The sequence below is a fragment of the Crinia signifera genome, chromosome 2 (genome assembly GCF_055691185.1).
Source record: "Crinia signifera chromosome 2, ASM5569118v1, whole genome shotgun sequence".
Classification (NCBI taxonomy): domain Eukaryota; kingdom Metazoa; phylum Chordata; class Amphibia; order Anura; family Myobatrachidae; genus Crinia; species Crinia signifera.
Window position 1 is genome coordinate 315,238,502 of NC_139218.1, and position 24,923 is coordinate 315,263,424.

General features: G+C 44.7%; 1 protein-coding gene across 2 annotated transcripts in view; it reads left to right on the forward strand.

Annotated features, from left to right (window-relative positions):
- ITM2B (integral membrane protein 2B) overlaps positions 1 to 24,923 on the forward strand; it is a 39,931-nt gene that overhangs the window by 5,529 nt on the left and 9,479 nt on the right. Inside the window, exons 2-4 of one of the 2 annotated variants that reach the window (XM_083169005.1) lie at positions 11,132 to 11,260; positions 12,092 to 12,133; positions 19,834 to 20,028. In XM_083169005.1, the coding sequence (XP_083025131.1) occupies positions 11,132 to 11,260; positions 12,092 to 12,133; positions 19,834 to 20,028 (366 nt within the window). The remainder of the gene's footprint in view (positions 1 to 11,131; positions 11,261 to 12,091; positions 12,134 to 19,833; positions 20,029 to 24,923) is intronic. The other variant, XM_083169007.1, reaches the window with a different exon arrangement.

The window sequence follows — 24,923 nt, forward strand, 5'->3', positions numbered from 1 at the left end:
CCTCCACCAGCCGCAGACTCCCACTGCAGACGCTGTGGCAGAGCGTCGCGTGGGAGATAACATCAACTGCGGCGGGGAGACGGCACTTGTCGAGAACTACAGCCGGCTGTGCTTACCACAAACACCCAAGCCAGCCTAGAGGCACAGAAACAGGCAGGCGCTGCAGTGCAGATTTATCTGCTTACCATCCTGATTTCTGCCTATTCTACTGAGCGGTAAGAACTATCCCTGGCAACAGGACGGACACTGTCACTGACCCCTGTGTGACAGAAGTCCTGTTTCCATTCTGTGACTGTCACCTTATACCCACAAGCAAGGCGCCTCTGCTGCAGCCAATGAAAGTGTGCACACTAGCCAGCTTAATACGGTGAATCACCCCTGTGAACCACCCTTGTTTAAAAAGGACACTGTACCTTGGAAATAAATCGGACTGATAACCCCTTAATCCCCCATCTGCTTCACTATAAGGGGAACAGGATATCCAAGCGCTTATTCCAAGTGGTCATACACTAGTGTCATAGTGACACCCCAGTTTTTAAAGTGTTTATTAATGTATGTAATGTTGTGATATATGTTTTTTAATAAATTGTGAATTTCTTGTTTACCCAAGCGCCCCACGTTTCTTTTTAGTTCTTGACTGTTTCCCATATCTGCTTCAACTCAAGGCACTTCCAGATTATATGCATAATGGTGGTTATTCACATTCGTTCGGTCCTCCGTGCATTCGCCGACCATCGAAAGATGTGGGCGGTTACCTGAGGCATACGAATGGATGCTTATGCAAAACATCCTGTGCGGTCGAACCCGCACTTCGAGGGGCACTGTTTGGTGGACTCATAAGGCTGCGAATTCTCAGCCTTGCAAATAAACCAGAATAACCCCCAATGTCGCCTACTCCTCCACAATTCCTCCAACACATTTTAGATATATTAATACAAATCGAATGTTGATGGACAGGCTAGTTTAAAGAACATTTTAGAGTGGTTAATACACCTGGAGAGCCTAATGCATGTTTTTAAAAATAATATCCCACTCCTCGTCTTGTAGAACCTTTCCCCAGATCTCTCTCAACTGAGATTTGAGTTTAGTCAGCTCCTTAATCAAGATCTGGTATTCATACCACCATGAAATCCCACCTTTGTGATTTGGGTTACAAATCTTAGTTTGAACATTAGGTGCCAACAGCAGTTTTGTGGTAGGTGCGAGGAGAAAGGATGAAAGCCAGCTTCTCAATGGACCTCCGTATTTATCTTGCAAATATGAGAAAGAGGCTAGTTGCTTTTCAAAAAAATAAGTCTTCTAAAGTGACTATTCTCCCTGATGTCCAGGCTTCCAGCGACAGGTTAGGAATCAAGGCCATTACTGACCACAAGGACAAGAGAGGGGATGGTAAAACAACATCCTCATTTCTCGTGGCAATAGCGGGCCACACCTTCATTGCAGCTTTAGTCGCTGAGCACATAAATGTTTGCTCTTGGAGGGAAGCCCAACCTTCTCTATGGTGGCCCAGGGTGTAGGGTGGTCTTGCTCAAACCGGTCTCTTGCCTGACTAAAGAGACCAGAGAAGTGATATTTTTCTATGTCTGCTAAGGCCCCAAAGGCCCCCCCCCCCCCCCAGATAATTTTGTACGTATTACAATATTTTTGGCAACTTTAGGTTTGGACCTCTTACAAACATACCAGACTATTATTGGATTGATTTTATTATAGAGATATTTTGGGAGAAGCCTAGGAATTGCTCTAAATAAATAGATAAGCTTAGGAAGTAACACCATCTTAATCGCGACTATCCTCCCCAGCCATGATATTTCCTGCAAGCTGAAATCTTTTTAATAGTTTAACACTTGTTATTGTGTACTTGCAAGTCTAGCATCCGCATCGGCACCTACTCAAGTCAGCAATTGTGTAGACTGTCTACAGGGACCTGTAGGGTCTGTAGGGACCAGTTATATGACTAGTTTTCACAAGACCTTACTGTACTTCTGTTTATGTGATAGTACTTTCTGGTAAATAGTGGTATGGTTTATTAAATCTGGTTCATCTGGTGTGCATAGGTAGACATCCCCTTTATTTTATGTCCAGTAACTAATGCTTTAAGATCTGAGTTTTGTAGTGAATACGGCATATTTTATCACTGAGAATTTCTGAACCCTTGAATGCTTTACATGATCATTTGAGCTGAGAAAATGCTGAACAAGATCACTACTCCGGTTACACCTTTCTGGCTACCTGGGAAGAATGCTGCTCTTTCAACAGTAACAATCTTTAAACAAATCTGCTTAGGATGCTACATTTTTCACTCGCTTGCAAAAGGCTAGTATTGGAGGACAAGGATAAATGGTGCTTACAAGTGTAATATATTCATTATTGTGTTAAACCCACAGTTTTGTACAGTCTGGGTAAAACACATTAATAAATAAATAAGTCCATCCGGTACTTCCTCATCTTTGCGGCCACTGCTACGCCAGTTACATTAGCCGCTATTGTGAAACTTTCACACCACCCTCCTGTGTCCACACCACCATCTATTACCTTTTAGGAAAGTTGTGGCGAGCGGAGTGACGGTTCCGTAGCGTAAGCGGTGGTCGTAAAGATGAGGCAGTACTGTCAATTTTGATTGATGGGCAACATCCCACCTTCAATAGAACTGCCATCTTGGCTAATAGGTCAACACTATGAAGGTCGACATTATGCTTGTGTCGGCCTTCCAACCATGTTGACCTTAGCCCTGTTGACCCATTTCACATGTCGACCTAAGCCCTGTTGACCTTTAGTGCGAGATGCCCACACTGTAGAATCCTTTAAAAATAGACTAAAAACCTACATATAGACTTTTTCAGTCAGACAGATGTTCAGCATGTTCAGATGGCCTAGCAACACACATTTGTGATGATGCAAGAAGGATCATGGATTGGTGATGTTTTATTTATATCCTCACCCTACCATCTGCATGGATTATTTGAAAACATGATTCATCAAACCAAATTACCCCTTTCTCAATCATTGTCTATCTAATTCTTGTGTTCTTGAGCAAACTGGAGGCGTTTACCTTGTTTGGAGCAGATAACAAGGGCATGTCTTTTTTTGTAGCCCACACAATGTAATGTGCAGTATGTTGTTTGTTGAGAGGCCGACTCACTTGGTCCCTAGATTAGCTGTAATTTGATGGCTGGTTACCCGTCTGTGGGACTGGCCAAGTCTGCCTACTCTCTGTTCAACTCGAACATTTACAAGGGTCCCAGCATAGAGGATTGACAATATCTTGGTCGACCACTAGTGATCGGTGTCTAGTTAGATGTCTAAAATTAGTCAACCGCATTGTGACGCTAGATCAATGCAAATGAGGGTTCGGCAAGAAACGTGTGAGAAAATGATTGCTTCGCTTTCAAATTCAGTGCCGGAGATTGTACACAAATTTTGTTTCATGTTTTGTAATGTTGTTTCAAGCACAAATAAAATATACTTGTGTGTATTTGAAGTTTGTACACCACATAAATGCAAGATCCCTCAAGATAGAAACATAGAATTTGACGATACATCCCCAAAATATAAAAATATTCCAAAATACGGAATAATCAGTTATCCAAAATGCTTCTGGTCCTTGAATAAGGTATACTCAACCTGTAACACACCTACACAGAGTGGAACAGTTATTTGTCTTTCATAATATAATGTTTTTAGTAACACGGATTTAACTGCTTCCAAAAGAGATTTCTTAACTTCCAATTTTGTACGACTTTATTTTTTTTTGTTTTTGTGACCACAGTTGTCCCGTAAAAGGGATCAAATGTTTCAACTTACCGGTAAATAGCTTTTTATGTTTTTAATTATTGTAATGGCTTTAGCCCTGGCTAGTATAATTGTCTGAGCTATGCAATTTAATCCCCCGATGATGCCAGATTTCCTGAATCCTAGTGTGTGATACGTTTGTAATATCAGATCTGATAGGGTCCGCGATAGGAACAGACCCCATGCAATTAGTTAATTAGATATTTGAATTTGAGGCTTATCTAATACCGTTATGCATGACTGCAAGACACCTTTCAATTCTATAAAGAAATCTGTCATCGTGTGTTTGCATGCCCAGCGTCTTTAACACACTGTAACAGCTCATTTGCTTTAGTGTATAACCTGCTTCTAATATGTGTGCTAAAGAGACGGCATGGTCTGCAAATGAGCAGGATTAAACTTCTGTACCACATATGCTTCATTTATTTTTAGCAAGCTTGTTCAGCAAATTTGGCAGTATACAAATTTATCAGGTAAATCGAAGGTTTAACAAAACAAACCCAGATATCCGCAATGTCTTGCCAGAAAATATTTTCCAACATAAGAAAGGAAATACTATATAAGTAACTTCTCCGGCATTCATTGTTCAAATGTTTCTCTGTATTAAGTGTGAAATAGACTTCTACAGTGTAACAGGGAAATGCTAGTTACTGATCAAGGCTGTGTTGGCTGATTGTCATATGTCATTTCAAGTGATGATATCCTTCAGTAAATAAACAGATACATGTTGGTTGTGAATCTTTGGCCTGGGTACAAGAGAATCCTTTCTATGGATTCTCCAAATAAACACATAAAGTAACACTAAAGTAAATCTAATCAGCCCAGAACTTGGATAGCATTGAGCTATTGTCCATTGTTTCCTGTCAGACAAACAGTTTAGTGTATAAAGATCACAAAATGTTCAACCGCCATTGTTATATTGTTGTCCCCATTAAGTGAAATGGGAAGTTTGGTTACATATGATAGGGTGTTAAAGTAAAAACAAACATTGCAATTATTTAAATAATTGCTCTAATTTGTATTTCGTTATGAGGGGTAATTCAGTTCTTATCGGTGCTGCTATGATTGAATGGGTGCCATATGGAGCAATTTAATTTATTATAGGAACTCCTTAATTATGCTAGTAGCGCACAATAAAATCCAGTTTAGCCATCTTCTTGCAGCCAGGGGTTTGCCTAACCGCAAGAAGAAATGTGTTCCCTCACGTCCGAATGGAGCAACAATTGAATTGTTTTTTATGGGTGCCATTTAGTGACACCCTCTGGGGGAAACAATGGAATTGTCCACTTAGTGTCAATAATAGATCAAGTTTTTTTGGGTCCCCATATTGTCAGATAGGTAACACATTCTATTCAGAAACCATATTATTAGCCCACAGAGGCTTGGAGTCTCAAGGGGCAATTTAATTGTGTGCAGCACCCCATGCGGGGCATCTAAAGGAATAGGCGGGTGGAGTAATTTAAATGTTTCTCTATTCGGGCGCCCATTAGTATTGACGCTCCCAAATGTAACAGCCACGCAAAGATACACCACACAAAAAATATACATGCAAAACATTGTTTTTTGTTATCTACTATGAGAAAAACAGAATGAACAGTACTCAAAATGACATGGGTTGACAAGTTAATGGTATAAATAGCAATTTAATAACACACATAATAAATGAGCACACAATGAAAAAATTAAAATGATATAAAAACAAGGGCTTGGGAGTTGGGACCCCTGAGCATTAAATGGTGATAAAACATGCACTGTATTGATGAAGGCTTTCCCATTTGTGGAGTCCAGATGAGTAGACTTGGTGCCATTGGAGGTGAATAATTCTGATTGCTGTATGCCATTCAGCCTCCCAATGGGGCAGATGTATTAAGCCTTAACAAGAGATAAATTCAAGGGTGATAAAGAGAGATAAACGTACAGCCAATTACCTGCTAACTGCAATGTTACAGGCTGTGTTTGAAAATAGTCAGTAAGGAGCTGATTGGCTGGATGTTTCTCTCTCGTTATCACCCTTTTATCTCTTGTTTTATCTCTTATTAAGGCTTAATACATCTGCCCCATTGTCCTCTCTAGTGTGCGGCTATTGTCCAAGATGGTAACAAACTCCAGGGAATTATACAGCAAGGCCAGTGTCCAGATGAATGAGCAGGTGGATGTCCCAACAATATGTAATGTTGGTCTAAAGGCCCCCACACACTAGAATGAATTTTTTTTTGTCCGATTTCCAACCGATCGTCCGATATATCGGCCGATTTTTACTGATAATCGTCAATAACCGGATATATCGGACGATCGGTCGGAAATCGAACAATCGGCGAAAAAATTGTTCTAGTGCATGGGGGCCTTTAGGGTAACTTTATCAAGGTGACTTGTTAAGGCTCAGTCCATGGTTTAAATACCCTGTTCAATCATTGAACTGTGAACTCATTCTAAAGTGATTCACGGATTCAGTATTGAATCCCGGCGTTCAGAATTCCGACGCCGGAATCCTGACAGCCGAAATGCCGACAAGGGGGGGACGTGGATCGCCCCCCCTTGCGGGCTCGCTGCGCTCGCCACACAGCGGGCCCGGTGCCTCGCTACGCTCGGCACACTAATTTATTCTCCCTCCAGGGGTGTCGTGGACACCCACGGAGGGAGAATGTGTCGGCATTTCGGCGGTCGGGATTCTGAATGCCGGAATCCCGACCGCCGGGATTGTAACTGCATCCCTGATTCACATGTCATACATTAAAGAATACTATAAAATAACTCTGAGACAGACCAGGCAATTATATAATTGTCAGAGTATAGCCCGACCTCCCACGCACACAGCAGCAGCAGCAGCTCCGGCTGGCAGCGCACCATGTACCCGGCTGCCACCACCCTAACCCCCCGCCGCTGTCAGAGCCTGGCCTCCACTGCACGCAGCAGCAGCTCACGCTTCCTCCGGCTGCATGGCCACCATGTAACTGTCCACCGCTGCTGCCACTAACCCAGAGCCGCTGTCTGAGCAGGGAGACTTCCTTCCCATGGAGACCAGCATCCTCCGGCAGCCGCTCAGCCAGAGCCCTGGGGACTGGAGGAAGGGACCTGACCACTTCAATAGGAAGAAGAGGCTATTCACACGGGGTACTGCTTACGCTCTGCTGCTATAGACAGGCGATATGGGCCAGGTCACCCGAAAGGTGCACATTATTCATTACTCACTGACACACTTTCCAGGTCACCCAGCAGTAGTACTTATCACTCACTGACACTTCCCAGATCACTCAACAGGTATTCTCATTACTTACTGACACATTTTTAGTTTGTCTGGCTCCTAGACTTTAAAGAAATTTATGGAACCCTGGTTTACTTTGTACATAGCTTTTTTGGTATCCTGAAACTTATTGCACAAATCTTGTATATATATTGCTGAGCAATAATACCTGTCACCTCCTTGCTATCACCGAGACCTGGCTCTCCACCTCTGATTCTGTCTCTCCAGCTGCTCTCTCCCACGGTGGCCTCTCTTTCTCTCACACTCCCAGGCCTGACGGTCGCCAAGGTGGCGGTGTGGGTTTTCTCCTCTCAGCCTCATGCACCCACAGTGTCATTCACCCTGAACCCTCTCTCCTTTTCTCCTCCTTTGAGTCTCACTCTATCCGTCTATTCTACCCCTACCACCTCCGTGTCGCTGTAATCTACCGCCCCCCTGGCCCTATCTCCCAATTTCTTGACAACTTCGCCGCCTGGCTTCCACACTTCCTCTCCTCTGACCTGCCATCTGTCATTCTTGGTGACTTTAACATCCCCTTGGATAACCCCGCTGATCCTGGCACCTCCAAACTCCTCTCTCTCTGCTCCTCTCTTGGCCTATCTCAGTGGACTACCTCTCCCACCCACATCCAAGGACACTCCCTCGATCTCGTCTTCTCTCGCTCTTGTTCCCTTACTGACTACACTATCTCAGCTTTTCCTCTTTCTGACCATCACCTCATCTCCTTCTCCCTCACTGCTTCCCCCTCTCCCACCCCCCCTCCCAAGCGCATTGTCTCACGGCATAACGTCAACACACTTGATCTTGCCGCCTTCTCAAACACGCTGTGTCCTCTTCTCGCCCCAATCGCCCTCATGTCCTGCCCGAACCTCGCTGCCTCCCTCTATAATGACACCCTATCTTCGGCATTGGACTCTGCCTGCCCTCCCTCCTCTATCCCCCTTCGATGCGCCAACCCCCAACCGTGGCACTCACCTATCACCCGATTCCTTAAAAAGTGCTCTCGCACTGCTGAGCGCTTCTGGAAGAAATCACGCTCCCTTGCGGATTATCTCCATTTCAAATTCATTCTTTCCTCCTTCAGCTCTGCCCTTGCTCTGGCCAAGGAATCCTACTTTAAGTCCCTCATCCTTTCCCAATCATCCAATCCCCGCAGGCTCTTCGCCACCTTCAACTCCTTGCTCTCCCCCCCTCCTCCAGCTCTTCCGTCCTCCATCGTAGCCGCTGATTTTGCTACCTACTTTTCAACCAAAATCTCCTCTCTCAGGACTGCCATCACTGCTGCCATGACCTCACCCTCTCCCTCCTCCCCTCCTACATCTCCACTCCCCTCCTTCCAACCCCTGTCCTCATTTTACCCCACCACTGCTGCTGAAGTCCACTCTATCCTTCAATCCGCTTCTCCCTCCACCTGCCCGCTTGATCCTATCCCCTCCAATATTATCCGTCGTCTCAGTCCATCAGTCTGCTCTCACCTGGCTCACCTCTTTAATCTTTCCCTATCCTCTGGGATCTTCCCTTCCTCCTTCAAACACGCTCTTGTCTCCCCAATTCTCAAAAAAACAAATCTGGACCCCAACTCTCCATCCAACTACAGGCCCATCTCCCTCCTCCCTTTTGCCTCCAAACTCCTAGAACGTCTGACCTATAATCGTCTCCTAAGCCACCTTACTGCTAACTCCATTCTAGACCCCCTCCAATCCGGGTTCCGCCCTTTACATTCCACTGAAACTGCCCTGACCAAAGTCACTAACGATCTACTATCGGCTAAATCCAAAGGCCTCTTCTCTATCCTCATCCAGCTTGATCTGTCGGCTGCCTTTGACACTGTTGACCACCCTCTCCTGCTCAACACCCTCCGCTCCTTTGGCATCACTGGCACGGTCTTCTCCTGGTTCACCTCATACCTCTCCGATCGCTCCTTCTCCGTCTCCACTCCGAGCTCCTCCTCTCCTACTACCCCCCAGCCAGTCGGTGTTCCCCAAGGGTCAGTCCTTGGCCCTCTCCTCTTCTCCCTCTACACCACCTCTCTGGGCACCCTCATCAGCTCCTATGGTTTTCATTACCACCTTTATGCTGATGATACCCTAATCTATCTCTCCTCCCCCGACTTATCCCCATCACTTCTGTCCAAGGTCTCCGAATGCCTCACGGCCATCTCAGCCTGGATGACCCAACGCTTCCTGAAACTAAACATGGCTAAAACTGAACTTCTAATCTTCCATCCCCAGAACATCCCCTCTTCTCCCACTATCTCCATCAGCATTGGTGAAACCGAGATCACGTCCACCGACCAAACGCGCTGCCTCGGTGTCATCATGGACTCCTCCCTCTCTTTCACCCCCCACATTCGTGCTCTCTCACAGTCTTGCCGCTTTCACCTACGCAACATCTCACGCATCAGACCATTCCTCTCCACTGACGCGACCAAAATTCTCATTCACTCTCTTGTCATCTCCCGCCTTGACTACTGCAACATCCTTCTCCCTGGGCTACCTCTCACCCGCCTCGCACCTCTACAATCCATTCTTAACGCTGCTAGGCTCATCTTCCTCTCCCGCCGCTCTACCTCCGCCTCCCCCCTCTGTTTATCTCTTCACTGGCTCCCCATTCCTTTCCGAGTTCTCTTTAAACTCCTCACCACCACCTACAAGGCTCTCTCCTCCTCCACAGCTCCCTACCTCTCTTCACTGATCTCTATCCACACTCCCTCCCGTCCTCTTCGCTCCATCGCTGACCGCCGACTGACCTCTCACCTAATCACCTCCTCCCACTCCCGTGTCCAAGATTTCTCTCGCGCTGCCCCCCTGCACTGGAACAACCTCCCGCCACCCATCAGGCTATCTGATTCCCTTACCTCCTTCAAGCGCTCCCTCAAAACCCACTTTTTTCGACTAGCCTATCCCTCCTCCTAACCTCTTTTGATCCTCCTATCCTGCCTCCGTTCCTACTTATCCTATTGTATTTCGTTCGTCCACCCACCTATTTTTAGTATGTTAACTCTTATGAGCAGGGCCCTCCTTCCTCACGTACTCACCCTACCTCATTACCTCACCTGTGCTCCTGTCCTGTTCTTCCCTTCCTCTACTTCATCTTCGCTCTCCTTGACTATTTTGACACCTACTTCTGAACTGATGCTGATTTTAGTTCTACCAGCTATACCCCTATTTATACTGTATCTTTCTACACACCCTGTACGTTACCTTGTAATTTTTTTTTTTTTGTTTGCTATGTACGGCGCTGCGGACACTTTGTGGCGCCTTATAAATAAACGTACTACTACTACTACCTAATTCATTTTTAAATGTGTTGATTTGTAAAATGTATCACCATTTGAAGACCAGATCTTGATTTCAGTGGATGATTTATTCAGGAATCCAGGATATGAATAAAGGTCATTACAAATCGAAACAAGACTGAGCTACCAGATGCCAAATACAGATCTGCAAGTAGTACTCTATCACAAAGCTTGCTAAGGAAATAGAGGTTCCCTCTTTTGTATAATTACATTAAAATAACAGAATATAAGGTGGCGATCTTGTAAGTGCAGTCACATTTGATCGAACCATAAGAAGATTATATATGTTTCATTGGTATTCCACACCCCAGCTCATACTTTCACTATTTATCACTACACATCCAACCTGTTTTGGGCCACTCCCTGTGTCAATAATATCCACTTTAAGTGGGACCCACCCTGCTTGTCACTGCTCTCAAATATTGAGTACACAGCGATAAGTGACCGTTTTAAGGGTGCTAAATACAAGTTTAACAGAGCATGGGGTGAGTTGCAACTCCTTTGTGGACAGGAAAACCAAGGGAACAATCATTAGATCATATAAATGAGGGTACTATACAAAACATGGCAAGGTTCAGGATCAGTGCTTCAGCACATGCCAAAGCATGATTGAATGGTTTTGGTAGATAAACCTTTTGAATGAGTATTATTTTTTTGCATTATTCATGTATTTTAATATGCAAAATATATATGTACACCATGATCATAAAAGATGGCTGTGTTTAATATAGCTAACAGTAGGATTTTCTGAGCTGTACTTGTTTAAGTCTCATTTGCACTTTTGTTGTCTGTTTGTATTGCAGGAGGTGGACGAAGTGGTGCCACTCGGACAGAGACGTGCCTGCTGCTGGTGCATGTGCTTTGGATTGGCCTTTATGCTGGCTGGTATCGTGCTGGGTGGAGCTTATCTTTATAGATATTTTGTTTCCCAGGTAATTCTATCTCCTATTTGCCCATATTGTGAACGTCCTCGTATAGATTGTACAGTACTACACTTACAAGCGCTTTGGATAGGGGATGCTCAACCTGCTATAATAATCTTAGGAAAGGTGTTATAGATATCCATTAGGGAACCAGCTGAATATCTCACAATGGTTTGTGCTTAGTGGGTGCCCCATGATCTAGGTAAAGCCAATGCAAGCACTGGCTTTCCCTGTGGGTGATAGTGATGCGCAGGAACGTGCATCGCCATCTCTGCAGGGTATACACACGATCTCATCGATTGGAAAAAGGGCAGAAAGTGCCCCTTGTGTATGCCCCTTTAAGTGTTGTTTTAATCCGTCTTAAGGGGCCTACACACGTGGCAATGTTGCAGAGTGATCTGAGTGATGCTAGATTGCTCATATCGCTCAGCATACAGCGCTGCACAGTGATGTCAGTGTGCTGAGCAATCATGTCAGGGCCAGTGTTCTTCGGGGAGAAGATTGGCGATCTGACTAGATTTATTATGCATTCATGATCTATATCGCACGGTGATAGCAACGCACAAGGCCGTTCATCACTGTGGCCCCCTCCACACAGAGTGATGTAGGGTCATTTTCTAAGCGATCTAGTCAAATTTAAGTCAGGTGACTTCGAAAATGACACAAAATTGCTACGGTTGTTGGCCCCATTACATGCCCCCTTCAAGTCGTGTGTTGGTCGCTTCATTTTTATTTTTTACACTATAATTATAATTTGCAACAGAATATATCCATAGTGACTCTTTCAATAGTTTCTCCCTTTTTTGGAAACTAACTTAGAATGTATCCCCTCTTATACAGCAGCTTAGAGCAGGAGCACAGCATCTGGCCACGTTTGAAGAGGTATGTGCATAAAATGCTAAAATCTCGCCTGGTCTTCCAGTGACTGGGCCACTCCTCCTGGTAACATCACTAACTACTGCTTCCTGTCTTTTAACCACTAACCCAGTATACGGGACCAATCTGCCTGCTAACTACTTACTGCCAATTTATTCCTATCACATGATCCTGTGCAGAACATTACACAATATATATCTTTTTTTTTTTTTTTAATTCAGTCTGTAAATCAGTGTTTATCAAATTCATTCACAATGAACTATGCACATTTCCCTGGTCTCCATCACAAGAGAAATGTGGAACTCTTCCTCAGCCTATACCTCAAAAGTGTAAACCATTCTCTGCAGTGAAGGTCAAAGTAAGTCAAAACTTTACTTATCCAGCCTCACACAAGAAACTATTGCTGGAGGGGTGTTAGCTTAATTCCCAATCCTGTTTTCTGTAATGATGCCAAGAATGCATTATCTCCTTTATCCTGACAGCTAGAAACTCAAGATAGTCTCCTCTTTCAAGCGGTATGCCCCCTGAGCGTGATTACCAGACAATCCCCTACACAATAGAAATCCTAATGAAGGAGGATTCCCCCTTTCCTTTCAATCTTGGATTCCATACATTCAGGAAGTCCCTTATTTAAAATGGAGTGACACTTTAGTGGTTAGTGTTAGTATTACCCTGCACTGCAGACATTGATTTATTGTTATGATTAAGGCGCTTGATTTAGGACTACTCTGATATGCTATAAATATATACAATCGGACCCCTGTCGCGGCCAAATCAGCATATAACGGCATCACATATCCCCGACAGCACGCGGCAGAGACGTTGCATGCTGATATAAGGGAGAGTGAAGCTAGCGTGACCAGGCTGCACGAGGTGAGTACAGACGCCAGTGACAGTGGGGACCAGCACACTGTGTGTGTCCAGGCTGCAGGAGATGGAGCTCAGATGCCGGTGTCAGCGTGGAACAGCGCGCTGTGCAGTAAAGCACCAAAATATCATAAAAATATAGTAAATGCACAAAATCTATGCCTGATATTAATGTGATATAAGCACTGGAAGCATATGCAGCAGTATAACTAATAAAGCTATCTGATAGGAAATGACATGACACAATAACTCGTAACCTGCGTATGGGCACTGACAGAGACTCTTTGCATAAGACTGAATACAACAGTCCGGACCAGCGTAACATATATCATAACCCTAACAGAATATAGTATAACCTCATTAAATATAACGGGCAATGTATAAGAGGGAAAGTGACACATGCAAGTAAATCGATAAAGTTTCTATTAGTAATAGCAACAACCACTTCACAGCGCTGCATGAGAAAATCGATTGCAGCGATTGAATCACATAAACAGGCCAATCTGTGATCGATCCCCTGCAGAGTAACAAAAAATATATGTGCAATCATCCGGGATAGATACAGTATCAATTAAAGAACAACAGAACAGCATATCAGTAATTGGAAAGGAACAGAGTTCATCCAATTGCTACATTTTAAGAATTGGCACTATGCCAGGATATAAGGATACAATATTGAAAGAACACAGTTTAAACAATAAAAGTAATTGTAACAACCAAATAACTACTTATCACATCTAGCAGGGAATCAAGAAAAGTATCATATAGAACAGAAAAATCCGAACAAGTAAGGGGCATACACACCTAGAGATGTGTGCTAAGCAATTTTGCTAAGCTATTTAGGGTAGGCGATTTGCTGTTGTCCAGATCTCCCATGGGGAGCACATACACATGCAGAGATTTGTGCTAAGTGATTTTGCTTAAGCAAAAAAAGGCCAGGTAGTGGTTCAGAATGAGAGATTGTGATCAGTATCTCTCATTCTGTACACACAGGGAGATTTGCAGTCCCCTGCTAAGCAATTTCACTAGATTTTGACTGCATGCACTAACTTAAGGCCCCCATACACTATGCAATTTGCACGAATTTGCCCGATTCGGATGAATTGGGCCGTGAAATTGTCCCAAATCACATATGGAGACATCCCCTCCAACCCGAAGCGCGGCCCAGTGCACATCGGATCAGAGTCGGGAGGTCGAACAGGCTGCACATAGGATTTGCTAAATCTTATGTTCTGCCTGGAGCCGTGCGGGGGACTGCAGCTAACGGGGGACCTTCCAGAGCCGGCGCGGGGGGATCAGGCGCAGGGAGCTGGGCAGAGGAGGAAGCCGCTGCCGTCAGCGGGAGCAGGGGAGGCGGCGCAGAGTACCAGGAAGCCGGGCAGGAGAAGATGCAACAGCCTGAGTGGCGGGTGCAGAGCACTTCAAACAAACAAAAAAAGCCCATACAAACGCATAGGAAGCCATCGCTGAGAGGTCTCAGCCAATCAATCGCTTCCTATGCGTTTGTATGGGCTTTTTTATTTTATTTTTTAGTGCTCTGCTCCAGCCACTCGCACTGCCGCTGCAGCGTCTTTTCCTGCCCGGCTCCCTGGTACTCTGCGCCGCTCCTCCTGCTCCCACTGACGGCAGCGGCTTCTTGCCTGTTCCAGTTCCAAGCCCTTGCGTTTTTGGTCTGTCTTCAGCACCAAGAGTGTTCACCAAAATCATGGCCTGCATGGTTTCTGCTCTGTGTCTCCAAGGGGTGACTATATCGTACACCAAACCTTCTCCAAGGTCGCAGCTTCAAAACTTGTTCGTGGACCATTTTGACCACAGACGCCAGTCTACGGGGCTGGGGGGCAGTGACGGAGGGCCACACGTTTCAAGGCAGATGGACCCTTCAGGAAGCTTCACTCTCTATCAACATCTTGGAGTTAAGAGCAATCGGCATTACTACAAGCCCACGACCTTCTTGCGGGAGAATCAGTGCGCATTCAATCGAACAATGCGACTGCGATATCTTACATCAACCGCCTGGGCGGTATGAAAAGCCGAGCGGCAATGAGGGAAGTACGGCCAATCCTGACTTGGGTGGAGGCCTACTCAGAGAATTTTTCTGCCATCTTTAATGGGCCCTACATCCGGAGGTCTTTCACCAGATTGTGCAGAAGCGGGAGATGCCACAGATAGACTTGATGGCATCCAGACTTAACAACAAACTCCCACTTTATTGCGCCAGGTCCAGAGACCCACAGAAAAAGTGGATCTAGAGCGCTTGGGTAGTGTCTGTGTGATGTCTACACAGGCTGCCTAATGGTAGAGGGATGCCGCGCAGGTTAACAAGAAAAAAGAAGAACCATAGGCACCAATGTACACAAAAACTAACAACAGTTTAATGAACAATAAAATTATATGCATGCAGGAATGACATATAAAATATATCTAAAATAGGACCAATATGCATTTATACAGCAAAATTGACAGTCATGAATAATGTGCTCAGATCAATCCTGAATGTTTGCACAATTTAAACGGCTTAGCTGTCAGTCCCAGAGATACATGTGTGTCCACAAGGTTTAAGCGTAAATCCTCCCAATAAATTTGTTAGTAATTAATTGGTGAATAATCACACAGGCTCCGGACTTGGTAATTTAGACAAACAGCACTGTCTATTTGTGATGGTTGCACTAGTGGCAGTGACCACTGTGTCGGGCTGTCTGTGATATTGCTGTTGATGAAATGTCCAACATGCCAATTGCTGAATGGAGCTTCCGCCGCTCTTACTTAGCGGTGTCACTCAGGCTCTGAGTGGCTTGACCGACCGGCAAACTGGGTAGGAGGCAGAGATTGTCCGTTCGCAGCAGGTGCGTGGCTCTGTTGATGTGAGAGAGCACACCTCTGCCAGATGTCGCCCGAGTGTGTGGGCGGTATGCGCACTCCTCCATGTCAGTGGTGATGCTGGAATTGCTGAACTGTGTTATGAAGCTAAACCGGGACCGCTGATGGCAATGGGTAAATGCTGCCAAGTACAGATGATTAGTTATCCCTCAGGTCACCGGCAATAGGTCTCAGGGTCTCCTCAAAAATGCGTTTCGCCGCACTCAGGGAGGCTTTTTCAATTCAGAGGGCGGTATGAAAAGCAGAGCGGTAATGAGGGAAGTACGGTCAATCCTGACTTGGGTGGAGGCCTACTCAGAGAATTTTTCTGCCATCTTTATCCCAGGAGTAGAAAACTGGGAGGCGGATTTTCTCAGATGCCCGGACTTTTATCAAGGGGAATGGGCCCTACATCTTGAGGTCTTTCACCAGATTGTGCAGAAGTGGGGGACGCCGCAGATAGACTTGATGGCGTCCAGACTCAACAACAAGCTCCCACTTTATTGCGCCAGGTCCAGGGACCCAGCAGCAATGGCAGTGGATGCTCTGTCAATCTCATGGGACTTCGATCTTGCTTATCTGTTCCCTCAGTTTCCTTTGCTTCCAAAGGTTCTTAAACGGATAAAAAGAGGGTCAGGTTCCTTGATTCTAATAGCTCCAGATTGGCCAAGGAGATCTTGGTTCTCCGACCTCCTTGGCGGCTCCCGCTCAGGCCAGACCACCTTCTGCAGGGTTCATTCGCCTACCCAAACTTGCCTCGGCTTGGCTGTTGAGGCCGACCTGCTAAAGGGGAGGGGTATCCATGCGACAGTGATAACCGCTATGATGAGCGTGAGGAAAATCATCACGTCTCAACATTATGATCACTGGAAGGCTTATATCCGTTGGTGTGAAGTAAGGAAGGTCCCTAAGGCGATTTTGCAATCTTCTGAGGCTTTTGGAATTCCTTCAAGCAGGCTTGGGCCTCCGCTTAGGATCCTTAAAAGTTCAGGTTTCCGCTTTGTGTTTTTTTTTTCCCACAGATGAGCGGCTCGCCTTAATACTAGAGGTGCAGATGTTTCTCAAAAGGGTGTTACGGATTCAACCGCCCTTTGTTCCTCCGACAGAACCATTGGATCTGTTACTTGTTCTTAAATTTCTTCAGTCAGAGGTTTTTGAGCCTCTAGATTCAGTGGATCTGAAATTCCTTTCCTGGAAAACCATCATGTTATTGGCCCTATTGTCAGCATGCAGGGTGTCTGAGCTCGGAGCTTTGTCCTGTCGTTCTCCATTTTTCATTCTGACAGGGCGAAATTACGGACAAATATGGACTACTTGCCGAAAGTGGTTACAAAATTCGTTCAGAAATCGGACTGTTTGTTTGTGCTTTACGGTGCTGAAAAGAGGGGTTGGCAGGCATCCAAACAGACGTTGGCTAGATGGCTTTGTTTCACTATCAGAGAGGCCTATCGTCAGGCTAACAGACAGCCTCCCTCCAGTGTATCGGCACATTCCACTAGATCAGCCTCTTGGACGGTTTCTAGAGGAATCTCTATTTCTCAGGTTTGCTGAGCGGCCACTTACTCAGCCTGGCTCAAATAAGTTTATTCGTTTTTACAAGTTTGACACATTTGCCAGTTCTACGGCTTTGTTTGGTAGGGCAGTTCTGCAGGAGTACCTGAGAGACGTAAGGCAGTTTGGCAAGCTGCCAAGATTCATAGCTCGAGTGTGCGCGCGCTGCAGCTGTGAAACTAAACAAGTACCAAAGATTTTCATGTCTGAATGTGAACAGCCCAAAAACTGCAAAAATGAGATACATGGACAGCAACATTTCAGTAACTCTGCAGTAGGCTACAAGTGACCGTCATCTCTTTATTCAAGTTACAGTCTGGTGAAAGCCCAGAGATTTGTATTAGCCATAAGTAGAGATGAACGGGTTCAGTTTTACTCGGATTTACTCAGCTCTTATCACCAAATTATCACAATTTTGGATTTTTCTAATTGGCTGTCGACTGTCATGTGTTTTTGATAAGATAATAAGATCCCACTTTGAGATCAGAGTAAATCCAAGTAAAACCAAACCCGCTCACATACTGTAAGACACTTTTAAATGCATGTTGAAATCAAACGGAACTTCTGTTTGAGAATTATTTTGAATGGGTAATTTAATGTCTACTAGTAAATTATACACACTGGCAGTCCTCTCTGATGACTGTTATCATCCTGTGTACGCAGTCATGTAATTTCTCTACTAACCCTCTGCCACATATTTGTCTACTGCACAAGGTTCATGTCTAGGTCTGTCCAGCTTCAGGGATCCCATGTTCATTTTCTCTCAGCTCATTTGCAATGTAAATATTTTCTCACTTTCTTCTTTCCACTTCAAATGTGATTGTAATTCTATTGGTGATAAGCTTATGCACATCTTTCTTCTAAACTTGGCCATGGCTGGTAGTTAGCAATTCTGCCTTAAAGTCAAATGACCGGACCTATGCAATTTGGCAGAGTTGCTTTATACATACTGCTATTTTGTCTGCACTTAAAGGCTTATGTTTTATTAATCATCTTTTTGAAACAAATACTGTACAGCTTTTATCCTGTAGCTATTTCACCTAGATGCTATGAGAACTGAGCAGGGTACAGATTTGAGTATCAATATTTTTTGCCGGGCAAATCTTTAATTCCTATTGCTTTTTCTCTTTGCAGTGTTTTTTTTTTTATTTGTTTCTTCTCAAATAATATTGTCTCCTCACTAATCACTGCTGCCTTTTCCACACCATTCTTTTCCCATCTTTCTTATTCATCTGCAATTTTTGTTGTTGTTGTATTGGCAGGCAAGACAGGACAACAGAGTGGCATATCTGTGTCGTCCTACACTGTATCTTCATTCGTGGCCAGCAACCCCCCATGGCGTGTCAAGTTCCATGTAACTTGGCTGAGCTCAGTGTCTTTAGCCCCATACACACTAAAGGAGTCCCTGCCTATATTGGTGGCAACAGGGACCTGGCGGACCCAGTCTGTCGGAGTTGTGGAAGGGGCCGAGTTACGTACACTTGCACAGACAGGAGAAATGATGTGTGGTTTCGCTCATAGCAGCCAATCACCGATCCATTTGCATACCTGCACAGGGCAGGACTTCTCTCTCTCTGGGCGGAGGCTATCTGATCGCAGACCTCTGTAAAAATGTTTGGCAGATCAAAGTTACTGTAAGAGTAAAGCTGTTTGTACATTCTACTTTTACGCCAGCTAGGAATTTGTGACTATACCACATTGCTGCTGTGAAGTCTGATTTTATTTGGGTGCTTATGAAACAATCACTACATGTAGCTGTAATTACAAAGGATTACATAGATGGCTGGCAGATGGGATACCGTCGATCAGAATACCAACACTGTAATCGCAAAATCTCAATAGGGGTCCGGTAACCATAACACTCCCTGCTAGTGGCTAACCCAAACCCTTTATTGCATAGGGTGTTCAAGTAGCCCCTACCTATATAATTGTTCAGCTAGGCCAGATATGTAAGACCCCATTCAATATCACTGTCGTGTAGTTCATCTAATGTATGACCAGCTTTAGATGGCTTGGTCATCTTTCCGATGAAGGTAGTGGGTATTTATATGTTTTGTAAGTTATATTAAATACCAATCTGGGTATATATCCATAGGATAGAATGAGATTTCTTTTATTTCTTGCAGAGGTGTCTCAGATTGGTGGTCGACAGTAAATCAAATGACTGTTTAGTGATTGGCAATATCAGTGCGATTGGCTGCCAATCAGAAGCACATCTGTGCACTGCTACATAACTGATCCTAAGGATGACTTATAGGCGCAATTTACTTTGAATGTAATCATTTTTTTTCTCCATATCTATCAATAGAGGGTGGGAACTGCTGACTTAGCAAAACTAGCTACATTACATATGGTGGTAATTATTGTCTTACACTTTCTGGGCACAGTGTACTTTATATGGTGTTTGTTCTTTTTGTTTGTTTCTCATGTAGCGTGGAGTCTACTTCTGTGGCATAAAGTACACTGAGGATGATATGCCTGAGCCTTACGCAGACTCCCGCATTCGTTACCACTCCTTTAAAGAGCGAATTCAGATCCTGGAAGATGAAGAGGTTGAACTGATCAATGTACCTGTCCCTGAATTTGCTGACAGCGATCCTGCTGACATTGTGCATGACTTTCACAGGGTAAGTTCTATTTATTGGGAATCTCTACAGGACTTGCTAATTGTGCTACTGGTGCATTCTTGCTTGGGCGAATATAAAGAGCGTTAACCATGTATGTTCATTGTAGCAATTGGTTTGGGAGGTGTGTGTGTGTGTGTGTGTGTGTGATATATGGAAACTAAAAATGTAAGAACTTAATAATAACCTGTGGGCTATGCAGAGAATATGAACTGCACAGACTGCCTATATGCGGCTACAGGGGTTAGTCACTGTCCCCACTTAGTCCTGACACTTGATGGTCACTGTGGCACACATGCCACTGATGTGAGTGATAAATCTGCTCTCCTTTTTGCCACATGTAGTCTAGAATTCAGCTGTCCAACTTTGAAGGGTCAGCGCACATCTCTGCAGCAGAGAAATTATCACCTTTGTTAGATAACTTATTCTTAAGGATACTCTGTCATCACGGCTATACCTAGAACTTTGTGGGTTCTATAGCAAAAGTTTGAAAGGGCCCCCCTTCTACAAAAAGGGAAGAGACAGGATTTCCACACATGGCCTTTCTGTAGATGCAGTGCAATGAGTCTGGGTGAATAGAGGGCAGCAGGCCCTGGAATCAGTCTGGCCCTATAGCAGCCACATTCCCTGCACCAGTGGTAGTTACACAACTGTCTATCATCCACATGATCCTCTAAGAAATTGAAGTACAAAATTAATTTTATTGAAAACATTTTTTTTTTTTTTTAATTTAGCTTTTATTTTATTTTCTTTCTCGGTATTATTGCGCAGTCTCCTTTCACTATGCTGTGAATTGTAGATGCTTCCTGTTATCACCATTTAAGAGTGTGCTATATATTAGCGAGGTAGCCAGAGCCAAACTGTGTGGGCAGTATTCAATTAGAAAAGTTCTCCGTGTTTTATGGAGAATTTGTGCTTTGTTCGCCTTGGACGGAGCATTTTGCTCTCCAAAAGCGAGCAACCCTATTCAATGTGAAATATTCTCCGTCTTTCTAAGTGATTTTCTCCGTCTCTCTCCGTGTAACAGTTCTCCATCTTTTGATGGAGAGCTGGAATGTGAACTTTTAAACTAAAAGGTTTTTTTTTAATTTTGGTGTCAAAAAATCAGGTTTTTTTTTCTGTTAAGGGGCATGTTATTTTTATTCATGTGCTTATAGCACATGAATATATATTTAATAAAAAAAAAATATTTTTTTTCATTATTTTTTTTTTTTTTTTTTTACACAGTGCAGCCAGCAGGGGGCCGGAGCGCTCGAGCCGCTCATTACATATTCATATATTCACTGCACCCGATCGTTAATATGCACGAACGGGTGCAGTGAATACTGGGTCCCCCGCTGGCTATAGGGGGGGGGCAGCCTGTGCTGCCTGGGTCCCGGAGAGCCCCCCTCCCCTAAACATTCCTCTGGAGCAGCCAGGGAGACTATAATCTCTCTGGCTGCTCCGTCCCCCGGCTCCCTGAAAGCTCCCTGCCGCGGACGCTCGTCCGCTGCAGGGGTTAAGACTCGCCGCGAGTGGCGGCGAGTCTTAACCACATTGAATACAGGGAGCAGGAGTGGCAGCGAGCCCTCCGGAACACGGAGAGTGCATGGAGAGCGAAATAAAACGCTCTCCATGCACGGAGAACTATGACATTGAATACTCCCCTGTGAGTGGCTAGTCATATAAAATGAGACTACCTGCTGTGATTACATATCTAGGTACTTATGTATTATCTGGGCTCCCGATTTTATTCATTGCATGCTACTACTTAAGGCATGCAATGCGATTTTTCATTGTAAAGACCTGATTTTTAATTGTATAGTCAACCATGGGTGATTTCATACCCCTACTATCCAACTACGCATGGAGTTGATTTTATATAGTGTGGTGAGCGCAGCGAGCCACCGTGCCCGAAGCGTGGCGAGGGGACGTGGATAACTTTACATGTATTCTGCGTCCCCTTGCGGGGCTCGCTGCGCTCGCCATGCTTCGGGCACGATAGCTCGCTGCGCTCGCCACACTATAGAAAATCAACTCCATGCGTAGTTGGATAGTGGGGGTATGAAATCACCCATGGTTGACTATACAATTAAAAATTGGGTCTTTACAATGAAAAATCGCATTGCATTGCATTGTATGCCACTATATTGCATGCGATGCGATGCAATAATCGGACGCCCAGATAATACATAAGTACCCATATCTATAAACCATTAGAAATAGATGCAGTTGTAATGCTGATATGTCCAATGGGACATTGGAGGCCCTACTGGGTTGGAGAAACTGTACCCGGTTGCTGCAACCAATGGTGGAAAGTAATTGGTGTCAATTTATTTATGGGTGGTGGCTGCGGGCGCTTCAGTCCTTGTAGAGTCTGATGTACTGATGTGCACTAGGGAAGGACATTGTTATGGTATTCTCATAAAGTCACAGACTGACAACCTCCAATACAGGCACTTGCTGCTTCTCTATCCTCCTCTGAATCAGGCCTACAATGTGTTATGCTTCAGTGCATTAAACATAAAAAAAATAAAAATAATCAAGTATCCACAGTAATGTCTCGTCAAACTAAGGTGTGCAAATTTGGTGTTCAAGTTGGAAAAGCTTAAGTTTACTTGTTTTCTGTAATACAATTCTAAACCTTTCAAGTAAAACTAAGGGCCTTATTTTGGTTCACTCCTTTTGGGAAACTCCTTCTTAGATGGACAAAACCATGTGCACTGCAGGTGGGGTAGATGTTACTTGTTGGGAGAGAGTTAGATTTGGGTGGGGGTTTACTTCAAAGTGAGATCTACATTACAGTGTAAAAATACAGTGTAAAAATCTCTTTGCACATTTTACATCTGCCCCCTGCAGTGCACATGGTTTTTTCCATCTAAGAAGGAATTTGCCAGATGGAGTGAACCAGAATAAGGCCCTAAGTGCCACATAAAAAGCAGAAGCAGATTAGAATACTAATCAAAAAATTAAAGTAAAGTGAGCAGTCCAATTCAGTCATAAATAAAAGAACTCTATTGGCCGTGGCATAGAACAGGACATGCATTGTTTTGTCTACATGAGGTCCAATTCCGAAGCCTCCATAAACTGATTATCCTTGTCTCTGTGGCTTGTCTAATCCTGTATTAATTCATTTTCTTTTATGTGCGTTTTTTTTCGATTTCTGTAAAGCACCCGGAGTCCTGTTGGAGACAGCGCTATATAAATAAAATTATTATTTATAGTAATTATTTATTAACATACTATAGCAGTCTGACTTTATCGATACTGTAATTAATTGTATCCCACTATTATCAATGCTACCCAGAATGTTTACTTTTTATTATATACTATAGGTGTCTTTTAAAGGTACTTGTGTAATATCAGGGTGCCCGGCTACACTACGTTTTCAACGTAGGCTAAGCTACGTTGTCCGCGTAGCTGGCGCCGTGATAATACAGGGTGCAGCACTGGGAGCAGGGTGGTGTGGTTTACACTTACCCTCCTCCGGGCGGCGATCCCCGATGATGACTCCCCGGTGGCAGCGACGGTCACTGCCCTGCGGCAGCGTTCAGTCCCCCTCCTCTGGCACTCACGGCGGACTTTGTGCGTAATTCAGTGTAGTGCCGCTGGCAGCACATCACATGGTTTCCCTGCTCCCCCAGCGGCACTACGCTAATTGCGTACAGCGTCCGTGGTAAATGCCGAAGCAGGGGAACTGAATGCGACTGCCGGGGAGTCACCGTGGATCCCAGAGTGAGTCAGCGGGGTGTCAGCGTGGATCGACGTGGTGCCCGGGCCGGAGGAGGTTAAGTATAGACCACCCATTTCACCCCCACTATCCACGTCATACCCCCACTATCTATGTCGGCGTGGCGAGCGCACACGGATACGTGTCACCTCGCGGGGCTCGGTGGCTCGCTGCACTCGCCACACTTTATAAAATCAACTCCGCGCCGCTGTGGATACTGGGGTATGACGTGGATAGTGGGGATTTTAAGCATTGTGTATTTTTAGGGCTCCAGAGCCACTTACATAGTCTACATAGCCAGCATAGTGCTGTATTGGAATTCTGAATACACCACTACGTAATGGGCGCCTGATAATACACAAGTACCCTTTTAAAATGTATACTGGAGACTTAATTAACTACATTAATCACATATATTCAGGGGTTAAAGTGTGTGTGTGTGTGTGTGTGTGGTGGTGGTGGTGGTGGTGGTGGGGGGGGGGGGGGGGGGGGGGGGGGGGGGACGGACAGATTTCCACCACCTGTAATGGTAGGGGGAACTCTTTTTTTTTTTTTTTCCACAAAGCCCTGCACAATAATTCCAACAAAAAAGCTGTCCCAGCGGCTTCTTTTTTGGCATATGTGATGTCATGCCGTCACCGCCACTCAAGTTCGAGAGAGGAGGGGAAGCTGTTGGAGGGACAGAGACAGATGGGCACTTGCTGTGGACATTTTGTGTAAGGGGTGCTACTGCTGTGGGCATTATGTGAATAAGCAATAGTACTGTTAACATTATGTGTAAGCGACATGCTTATGTTGCATGAATAAGGGGCACTCCTGAGTGACGGAATGTGAATATGATTGTGCTACTGTGTGGTGCAATTTGAATTGGGTGTACTATTGTGGGACCATACCCCTTCCCTTAAGACCACTGTTCCCTTATAAAGTACGTAAGTTAGGCACAAATTTAGTAGTTTGCAGGGAGTACAGAAAAACTGGGACTGGGCTGGGCTCCGCCTAATGTGTATATGCAGTGCTTAATATAAGCCCTGCATATATTAATGGTGTTGAATGTATTTAAATATTAATGTGTTCGAGTGGTTAACCCCATGAGTCATGCCTAAGGTAACCAGAGCTGGAAGCACTTAGCATACATCACATGGTTTGCATGTAAAATCCATGAGTATCCTATCCTCGACCTGTACAGAGC